The sequence below is a fragment of the Marmota monax genome, unplaced genomic scaffold, assembly GCF_021218885.2.
Source record: "Marmota monax isolate L192 unplaced genomic scaffold, Marmota_monax_Labrador192_F-V1.1 WCK01_AAM20220418_F8-fsc00228, whole genome shotgun sequence".
NCBI classification, from domain to species: Eukaryota; Metazoa; Chordata; class Mammalia; order Rodentia; family Sciuridae; genus Marmota; species Marmota monax.
Window position 1 is genome coordinate 1,776,886 of NW_026695240.1, and position 10,356 is coordinate 1,787,241.

At 53.1% G+C, this 10,356-nt stretch overlaps 1 protein-coding gene across 1 annotated transcript; it reads right to left on the reverse strand.

The window, feature by feature from the left end:
• Positions 1-1,879: 1,879 nt before the first annotated feature.
• Positions 1,880-10,356, reverse strand: Spred3 (sprouty related EVH1 domain containing 3). Its single transcript, XM_046440117.2, has 5 exons — positions 9,989-10,356; positions 8,161-8,329; positions 7,981-8,060; positions 5,377-5,520; positions 1,880-4,722 (listed from the first exon to the last, which is right to left on the reverse strand). The coding sequence occupies exons 1-5, from the start codon at positions 10,163-10,165 to the stop codon at positions 4,057-4,059; spliced, it is 1,236 nt and encodes a 411-aa protein (XP_046296073.1). The 5' UTR covers positions 10,166-10,356; the 3' UTR covers positions 1,880-4,056.

The following is a 10,356-nucleotide window of genomic DNA, read 5'->3' on the forward strand; positions in this document are numbered from 1 at the left end:
TCCTGTCTACCCCAAGGCAGGGCACTTAGGGAAGACATCTGTTGCACTAAATAAAACATTAAAAATTGCCCAGTCCCAAAACTTGGACTTATATATAACCTTGACTCTTGTTTATTTCTTGGAAATTGAATCCAGGGCCTTGAATGTACTAAGCACACTCTCTAGTGCTGAGCTACATCCCCAGTTGTTATTATTTTTTTTAATATCAAACTCAGTATATAATCTGTGGACTCGACTTTCAAAATAGGTCCAGTGTCCTCATACTTCTCCCTCCCCCACCGCCCTCCCTTTGGTCCTACCCACCATGGTCCCTCCCTGGACCATTATGGCAGCCTCCACTGTCACCCTGCCTCCCCCCAAGTACCTGTTACCCAGAGGGGGCCTGTGAACCTGGGTCAGGTCTCATCCCACCCATGCTTGAAGTTTTCCTTCCTGTGGTTCCATCTGACTCAGGATAAAAAAACAAAATCCATACAATGACCTGCAAGATCTGCACTGTCCCTTCCCTCTCCTCCCCTCTAGATGCTAAAATCTCCCTTCATGTTCCTCAGACTTACCAGGCACCTCCTAGCTCAGACCTTGCACTGGCTTTTCCTTTTCCTCTGAACCAGACCACCTAACTTCCTCCAGGGCTGTATTTGAATGCCAGTTCCTGAATAACGCCTTACTTTTCCACTCTAGCTAAAATCTTCTGTCCCCCATGCTTCTTCCCCATCCTGCACTGGGGATGGAACCTGGGGTGCTCTCCCACTGAGCTACATCCCCAGCCCTTTTTGATTCTGAGACAGGGTCTTGCTAAGTTGCCTAGGCTGGCCTGGAATTTATGATTCTCCTCCCTCAGCCTCCTGAAATCACTGGTATTAACAGGTGTGCACCACCCCACCCATCTCTTCCTTATATTCTAATAGATTAGGTCTATTATTGTCTCCCCACTACAAAGTCATAAGCTCCAGTGGGAAGGGATTATTGCCTGTTCCAGCTGCTTTATACATAACAGGTGCATGATATATGGGGTGCCCAATGAATGTACTTGAATGACGGAGCAAGACTCTGCTGGACTTCTCTTGGGACTAAGGATGTAGAGGGGAAGGGACAACTGAGGCAGGAGACTGGTATGGCAATTCAGGAGCAGGAGTGGGTGGGGCGCGCCAATGCAAATAAAAAACTCAGGCTGAGACTTTGTCACAGACGTTTCTTGGAGCAGATCTCATGCCCCCTCCCCCGATGACAAGGCTGGGTCTTGGGCCCCCATCCTCCCCCCCACTTCAGCCTGCACTGACACTAACAATGTTGAGGTCACAGACTGGCTTGGAATCAAACTCAGGAAGATAAATGTTGGGGTGTCTCCCCCAAGCCTGGGGGCCAAGCATCCAATCTGAGGGGCAAGCAGCTGGGAAATCGGGCCTGGGTGCTCCAGGGTGTAAGGTCTTCCTGGCTCCCAGGGTCAGCCCTCCATGCACCCCTGATTTTGGGGTGATGAAGGGTAATCATGGATCAGAGGTGGGTATCAGCAGGGAACAGGACTGGGAGACCTGGGAGAGGCGGTGCTGGGAGGTGGGGGCTGGGCTCCCAGCCCCCACTGCTTCATCCAAAAATCCCACAGCACCATACAGCACTCTAGTCTCCTGTCCCACCCCTCCCCAAAACGAGGTAGGTTAAGAATGGAGCTTCCCCCCGCCCACCATGGAAGGGGGGAGACCGAGGCACAGAGAGGGGGATGGGGACCCAGGCTGCCCCAGCCCCCAGTCCCTCCGCCCTCAGCTCTGGTGGGTCTGACAGTGATGAGAGCTGGGCAGAGTGGGGATGGGAGGGACACCCCCCCTTTTCTCTCACCCATCCCAGGGTCTGGTTGGGAGAGCTGAATCTCACAGGTTCCGGATACAATAAATAGTTAATAATTTAAAGGAAGTGACAGTAGGATCTATCCCTTGAACCCCCACAAGGCCATCCAAGTCTGGGTAATAAAGAAAATGCACATTTCCAGATGCTTGAGGCCAGATGCAGGTCCAAGCCTGCAAAACATTGGGACTGTCTTGTTCTAAGGCCTCGGTTCCATCACACAGGACAACAGATCTTAAGGTACACTTGGACACCCCGCTCTACGCAAGGCAGAGAGACTGTGGCATCCCCCTTCCCTGTTAGGGGATGGGCCATGAAACAGGCTTTTGTTTTCCAGAACACACCCCAACTCTAAGATGGAAAAGGAGGCTCTCGGAAGGATGGGCTTAGACTAGGGCTGGGCTGAAGGAGGGCCTCCGAGGATGGAGATTACAAGGGTCAGCAGAACCACAGTTCACCCCAAAGGCGCCTTTGTGCAAGTGAGAGAAAGGCAGGCCTTCCTGAGAGCCCGTCTCAGCCAGCAGGCTTCAGTGGGGACTGCAGCCCCAGCATGCCACTGCAGCTGGGCGCTTTGCTTAGGGACGAATCTGCACCATCCTCTGTGGTGACACTGCGCCCTGGAGGTGGGGATGGGGAGCTCCTGGGTAGACCTGAATCTGGGCATCTGAGTTCAAGGTGATGAACTTTAGGATAAGGGCAATTCTGAGGATTGCTAGGGTACTGGGCTGGGGTCCTGAAAATTAGAATTCCAAAGTCCAGGAGCTTGGGGTCTCAGGGGCCTGTGCACGGCAGGATTCACAGGGCAACAGTTCCAAGCCAAGCCCAAGGAATCGGGCATAGAGGCATCTTGGGACTTCATCAGGTTAGACAAGTTTGAGTCCAAGAACTCTGGTATCCGAGGGTGCTAGGGTCCTGGGTCATCTTGGATCTGAGTGACTGTGGTATGGAAGGACCAAGGTCTTGAATTAGGAACAAGCCCAATGTTGTCAGGGCCCAAGCCCTGCATCTGACGGTCAATGGCACCTTGGAGTCTGGGATCCAGTGCTCTTAAAGCACCCTGGGGTCACTCAGGAGCTGGATGCCAAGGGTTGAGGTCTGGATTGCCATCCCATCTTCTAGGAGCTGGACTTCCACCTAGCCTTTAGGTGACCGGGGATCTGTGGATACAAGGAAGCCAAGGATTCTAGGGCATTTTGGGTCTCAACGTTCAGGTCCGAGGTGGACTGAAAGAGGGCTTTTTGAAGATCTGAGACAGTGTCTTTGGGCCCTGAGGTACTGGTGGCCTTCAGTGAAACGCTGGGAATATCACACACCTCAGAGTTCATATATGAGATTCAAAGCCCCCAAGAACACTGGTTTGGGGGTGGGTGAACCTACAAAGGTCTTCAATTCCTTATCTGCACAGCATCTTGGTGTCTGGTACCCGTGAAGTTCTGGGACAGGTCTCCTAAATCATTTTGGTCAGAGAACATCTCATGTTTGTGCATATCCAAGAACTCAACGCATCTTAAGTCTCCAGTCCTAGGACATCTGGGGTCACGTGTACAAGTTAGATCTTGGTGTCCGGGATCAAAGGCCAGGTCTGTGGGGCACTCAGTAGTGAGTAGACTTGAGGCCAGCATCTGCTGATTCCAGGGTTTGATGTCTCAGGGGTCCTGGGACTATAAGAACATCTCAGATGTGGAGTACCAGGTCCCATATGAACATTCAGGGACCATTTGGGGGTGATTTGGGGACCTGTGGTCTCAAGATCTGGGAGTAACTGGATACAGGCAGGAACAGGTATTGGCAACTCCTAATTATGGGGCTATTATAATCTGAGGGTTATGGTGCCAGTGTGAAGGGGGTCTGAGTTGGTCAAATGCATAGGGAGTCAGGGCTCAAGGTCCCTACATCTCTCAAAGATCTGTGTGCTTCCCAGGCCCTCTGAAATGCAGTCCGGGGAGTAGCGAGTGTCCTCAGCAGGGAAGAAGGATGGAGAATCCAGAACTCAGGCCTGGGTGCTCTTGACAGATATCCCAATGAAACTCGGCTTGGTGCTACTCAGTCATCGATCTAGGGTCCAGGTTCCAGGTCTGGGATTTCTCAGTCCAAACTCAAGCTTCAAGTTCCAAATGTGCCTAGGTTTGGGTTTTAGATTCGAACCAAGTCTGGGGTCCTGGACCCTTAAGTTGGGGTCCTTGGTCTGGTCCAGCAACCGGACCCGCCAGGCAGTCCTCACCGCGCAGCTTCCTCGTGGCGACCCCCACAGCCCGCGCAGCCGCATCTTGCAGCGACCCAGTGGCACGCGCGCAAGGGGGCGTAGCAGCAGAGACAGGGCACTGCCAGGGAGAGCGCCGCCAGGGCGGCCCAGCGCGCGGCGGGGCGCGGGTGACCTGGCTCGCAGGCGCAGGGGTCCGAGAAGTCGCCCTCGGCGTCCGACAGGCAGTGATAGAGCAAGCTCTCGGCGCACCACAGGCAGCTGAGTCGGCGCACCAGTAGGCGACCGGGGTCCGGGGCCTCTGCACAGCGGCCACCACGCCCGTCTGCGCGGCGGCGGAAGAGCGCACGGCAGTGCACGCAGCGCGCTGCCTCCTCGGCCTCAGGGGAGGCCTTGGCGGGTGCAGGGGTAGGGCCTGGGCCCGGGGGTGGGCGGGCTGGGGGTGCTGGGGGTGCAGCCTCGGTGAGAGGGGCAGGTAGTGACACGGGGGGACCCAGGGCCGCACCCCTCAACGTGCCAGTCTTGGCGAAGCGCACCACGCAGGTGGACAGGGCCAGGGGCGGGGGAGGCCCGGGGCGCCTGTAATCCTCATAGCCGCGTCCGCCCCAGCCCTGGCCGCCGGCCCCCGCCACGGACTCCGCCAGTTCTGGAAGCCCGGTGAACGGTAGAAGCGGAGGGTAGCTCTGCAGGACGAAGGGACAGGAGATCAGGTTAGCCGTGCCTCACCCACCCCACCACCACCACCTCCCAACCGCAGAAGACCCAGGACTCCACAGCCAACCACCGAGCCGCAGGACCCATCACCCAGGGACCCGGGGCCTTAGGACACTCCTGGCCTGCGGATTCAAACCTCAGGACCCAGCCTGCCCCTAGCCCAAGGCCCCTCGGCCGCCCCTTTCCCACGGTCAGAGGAGTTCAGGCCTGACCATACTTGAAGGACCTCTTGGCTTCAGCCTCCCTGTCCTGGTCCCTCTCCAAATCCGCTCCCAGAGCTCCCAGATCCCAGCCAGCTCCCGCTTCAGGACTAAGAAATCCAGACTCTGGGTCCCTTTTACCTTGGGTACCGAGCTAACCAACGAGTGAATTAAGTCGTTTAAGGAGCCCTTCTGTGAGTACCACCACCACCCTGATACACTCCAACACTGTCCCATAATCCCCAAGTCCCTCTGGAATTCAGAACTCCCCCAAATCTCCAAGAGCCCCCCAGATACGGGAAAACCCAATCCAACCTCAGGTCAGGCTTGCCTGGCTCTGGGCATCCTCTTTTACCACCCTCCACCCCCTCCCCTTAGGGACGGCGGCACCCAAACTTCCACTGGGGGGGGCAGAGGTCGCACCTGAGCGGAGGAACGGCGGCGCTGGGGGGGCGTGGCCGGCCCGAAGGCAGAAGCTGACTCCAGGGTGATGATGGGGGCTGCTGCTGCAGCCGGTGGCGTCTCCTGGCGGCTATGACTAGAGGAGGAGTCGCTGTCCACATGGGACTGGGGGAGATTGGCAGTCTCAGCACGGAGACACGCCCCTCTTCCCAGCAGCTGAAGCACTTACATAAACCCCCTCCCGTGGAGATCAAGGGCTCTGAGGCCAGCCAAGCCTGGGTTTAAGCCCAGCTCTGCCACTGGCTCCTGCAAGTGAGCTCACCTCTGAGCCTCAGTTTCCACCTCTGTAAAATGGAGGTAATAATAATAATACCTATTCATAAGGATGTAGTTAGGACCCACTATAAAGGACACCACCCATGTCCCAAGAACAGAAAGAGCTTGAAATGGTTATCATTAGACTCCTTTTTTTTTTTTTTTTTTTTTTGAACCCAGGGGTGGGTGCTTAACCACTGAGCCACATCCCCAGCCCTTTTTGTATTTTATTTAAAGGCAGGGTCTCACTTAGTTTGCTAGGGCCTCGCTAAGTGGCTGAAGCTGGCTTTGAACCCACAGTTCTCTTGGACAGCCTCCAGAACCGCTGGGATGACAGGTGTTCGCCACTGTGCCTGGCCCCAGTCCCCTTTTATTTTATTTTTGATATTGAGACAGGGTATCCCCAAGTTGCCCAGGCTGGCCTTGAATTTGTGATGCTCCTGCCTCAGCTTCCTAATACCTGGCATTACTAACTTTGACTGCTGCTCTTCTTAACTACTCAGCTCTGTGACCCACAGTACACGGAACCATCTAGCTTCCCTTTACCCTTCTCCCTTGGCCAATCAGCCATCTTCCTGCCTCATTCTCACCACTACACCTTTATGGGGGAATCACCACCACCTGGAATGCCTTCCTTCCTGTCCAAATCAGGTTGTCCTTTACCAACTGAAGTCTGTCACTTCTCAGACCCTCTGTAAGCTTTCTGTAAGGTGAGCATAATTCCACCTCCTCTGTTCCCTACATTCAATACACATTCATGGCGTGCTAAGCGCAAAAGCCCCTGTGCAGATTGAGCTGAAGCACGGACAGCTGCATCTTTCAAGTAAGGGCACCATAGACAGGAAATGTGGGTGACTGCTGTGGACCCACCTCCATTGCCCATTATCCTGAGATTCTCCCCTGTTCTGCTCCAGGAACAAGTTTTGTTTCCCCAAGTGCTCTCAGCAACTCCCACTGTTCCCAGCAAGCACCAAAAGGTACCTGAGAGTCTGTGCATTCATTTATTCCACCTATTGATTCAACACACTCATTCAACTGCGTACCTGACACTGTCTTCGGCATTAGAATTGCAGCATGAAACCTACAAAAGATCCTTACCTCCCAGAGCTGACACAGGAAGTGGATGGTAAATAAATAAATAAGAAAGATGCTTTTTCAGAAAACAAAGAAGGAAAATGTCTTAGATGGAAAAAAATTAGAGCCTGATAAGGGGCAGTAGGAGATTGTAATTTTAAAAGGTTATTCAGAGAAGCCATCACAAGGTGATATTTGTTTAAAGCCCTGAAAGAAGAAAAGGAGCCATGTAGGAATCTGGGGAAAAAGTGTTCCAGACAGCAGGGTCAGTGCAAAGGCCCTGAGACAGGCATGTGCCTGGAGTGGAGTGAGAGTAAAGAGGCCAGTGAGGCTGGGGCAGGGAAAGTAAGGGGGACAGCGACTCAGGGCCAGATGGTGGGGGATCTTATGTGCCACTATGAGGACTTTGTCTTTTACCTAGAGTGAGACAAAGCCCTGGGAGGGTTCTGAGTGGGGGAGGGGTAAAATCTGACTCAACTGCCAACAGGGTTCCCAGGGCTTTGTGTGGGAAAGAGATGAGGGGGAGGGGAAAGGAAGAGGAGAGGAGATAATGAGACCCTACTGGGACAGTGCAGTTGGAAAATGAAGTTGGACAGTACAAGGGGTGGGGGGGGAGAGGCAGATTCTGACCATTCTGAAAGTAGAACCAATAATTTGCTGACACATTAGAGGAGAAGCATAAAAAGGATGATCCTTCCCCAAGGTTTGTAGTCCGAGTAACTGGCATATGGAATTGTCTTTCATTTGTTCACCCATTTACCTTTTTTTTTTTTTTTTTTGAGACAGGGTCTCACTAAGTTGCCAAGGCTGGCCTCCAACTTTCAATCTCCCTGCCTCAGCATCCCAAGTAGCTAGGATTATGGTGTCCACCACCACATCCAGCCCCATTTTTATTTAATCACCTATAAAATATATCCTTTTTCTGGCCTTTCCTGCACGAGAATAGAAGCTCCAAGAAAAAAGGAACTGTTTTGTTCACTGATGTATCTCCAGTGCCTAAAACACTGCCTGGTACACAGACGGTGCTCAATAAGTACCCTGGAATAAGGTGTAAATCATCATGAACAACAACAACAACAACAAAGTAGAGTAACTGGAATTGAACTGACACTAATAGTTTGGGTCTATTTTGTGTCCCCAGCATGTGGCCCAGCGCCTGCTACACAGGAGGTGCTCAGGGATGTTTCTAGATGAGGAACCAAGCCCAGCCCTCCCAGCAGAGGCACCCAGACTCACCGTCAGAGGGCAGGGAGTCTCGGCAGTGTCCTGGGAAGGGGAGGAGGAGGAGGAGGAGGAAGAGGAGGGAGTGAGCGAGCCTGGGGCAGGGAAAGAGGCAGAGAGTGAGTCCCCAGGCGCCAGCTTCTCCTGGGACTGCCCCCAGCCCCAGTGCCCTCTGCCCACAGCCTGCACATTCACCTCGGCCCAGAGCAGCCAGCGCAGCTAGCAGGCTCTTCTGGAACTCGTCAGCCTCTGCAGGACTCTGAAATGTCAGTCCGAACTTGCAGTCTCCCAGGCTCCAGTGGTGGAAGATGGGGTTTACTTTGTTGTAAACCAAGCCTGGCCGCAGGGTGCACTCCAAGGTGGTCTGAGGGGCAGGAGGGGGATGGGTGAGACACAGGACCTAGCCACAGCTGTGACTTCCCCTCACTCACCCTTGCCCCTCTGCATACCCCAGCATCCTACCAACCTCATTCCCCAATCCTGCTTATACCCCTGAACCCTGATACAATCCTCCAATTTTATGGAATGCACCTCTGATACTTCAATATTTCCTTCAATCATTTGATCATTATATTTTCCTAATATTCCCCTGTGATACCCTGGTAGGAATCCCAATTTCTTTCTTTCTTTCTTTTTTTGGTACCGGAGATTGAACTCAGGGGCACTCAACCACTGAGCCACACCCCCAGTCCTATTTTGTATTTTGTTTAGAGAAAGGATCTCACTGAGTTGCTTAGCACCTTGCTTTTGCTGAGGCTGGCTTTGAACTTGTGATCCTCCTGCTTCAGCCTCTAGAGCTGCTGGGATGACAGGCATGCGCCATTGTGCCCAGCAGAATTCCAAATTTTATTGACTGCCTAAAGCATTGTTAATACCTTTCCGATGACCCAACATGCCCCCTTCAGACTCAAAGCACTCCAAGAAAAAAGGAACTTTTTTGTTCACTGATGTATCTCCAGTGCCTAAAACACTACCTGATACACAGAAGGTGCTCAATAAGTACCCTCAACCTTTAGTGAACGTGGTGGTGCATGCCTGTAATCACAGCTCGGGAGGCTAAGGCAGGAGGATTGCATGTTCAAAGCCAGCCTCAGCAATTTAGTGAGACCCTGTTTCAAAAAATAAATAAATAAAAAAGGGCTGGGAATGTAGCTCCGCAGTAATGCACCCTTGGGCTCAATCTCCAGAACCAAGGAAAAAAAAAAAAAATATATATATATATATCTATATATATATATCTATATATATATCCATCCTCTTCTAATGTTTCAATAGTCTTCTAAACTCTTACCCCAATTTTTTATTAAACTTCCAAATTCCCCCTCAGTGTTGGCCAGCACCCTTGATGTGCCCTCATGTTCTTGTCTAACATGACGACATTCCTCCATAGCATTTCAAATCCCCCTACATTGCTTCTAGAAACCTCTGCTCTGAAAGGGTAGCCTTCCCTCAAAACCTTTTCAAAGAATCCAAATCTTCCTACTACATCTCCAGCTGAAATTTCCACACTGTCCCTCCACATCAGGCCAGACAGCCCGGTGATTCCTGTTGAACTCACAGGCAGAATTGTCAACTATATTTGGCAATTCCAAGCAGACACCCACTGAATGCCTCCATATACTTAGGGTACACAGGGGTCAGTTGGATTAGGCCCTCTGGCAAGGGTCTGTGAGAAAGACAGAGCTGGGGAAGGGTTCTGAGTGGAGGAGGGACATGATCTAAGGTGGGTGTCAGCAGTGCCCCTGTGGAACAGACTGGGGATGAAGCAGGAGCAGGAACCAGGCAGGAAGACTAGTCAGGAGGTTGCTGCAACACACTAACAGGCCACGTAATAGAAGGACCTGCCCGATACCCCAATATTCCCCAAATTCCCAGCTCTCATCTGTAGGTCAGGGTCATTTCCAAACTCCACCCGAGGTCCCAGTTTGATTCCCAGGCTGGAGGACAGCCTGCCTTCTCTGCACGCCAGGCCATTCCCCTGCCTCCCCGGCCCCACCCTACCCCACGCCCCAGGGTGGCTCACTTTCTGGTCCCGGAGGCGCTCCCCGTGGATGACGTAGTGCCCCTGGCGGGCCCCCCCCTCGGGCCTGGCCCCTCGGACCCGACATACGCTCACCTGGCTGAGGCCCCCGCCCCCCACAGGCAGCCAGCCCCCACTGGAGTCATCTCGGGCCATCACCACAGCTCGGACCCGCACCATGTACCTGGAGGAGGTTGGGAGGACAGGGACAACAGTCAGTGAAGTCAAATCCTGTTTTCCCCCTCAGTGTTCTCCCAGCCCTGGTCTCCCTGGCTTCACCGCTCACATCGGGATGCCCCAGCCACCAGTACTGGCTGTCTCCTCTCGTGTCCACTTTATTCTAGCATGGCTTCTTTCTTCCTTGTGACATC

What these genes read in the sequence shown, in the direction of transcription:
- Spred3 (XM_046440117.2), bottom strand. Translation starts at nt 10,165, where the DNA reads ATGGTGCGGGTCCGAGCTGTGGTGATGGCCCGAGATGACTCCAGTGGG. An exon ending in AGCGCCTCCGGGACCAGAAA is followed by an intron (nt 8,330 to 9,988) that starts GTGAGCCACCCT and finishes CCTGCCCCTCAG; the next exon opens with ACCACCTTGGAGTGCACCCT. An exon ending in GCCGCCGTTCCTCCGCTCAG is followed by an intron (nt 4,723 to 5,376) that starts GTGCGACCTCTG and finishes TTCGTCCTGCAG; the next exon opens with AGCTACCCTCCGCTTCTACC.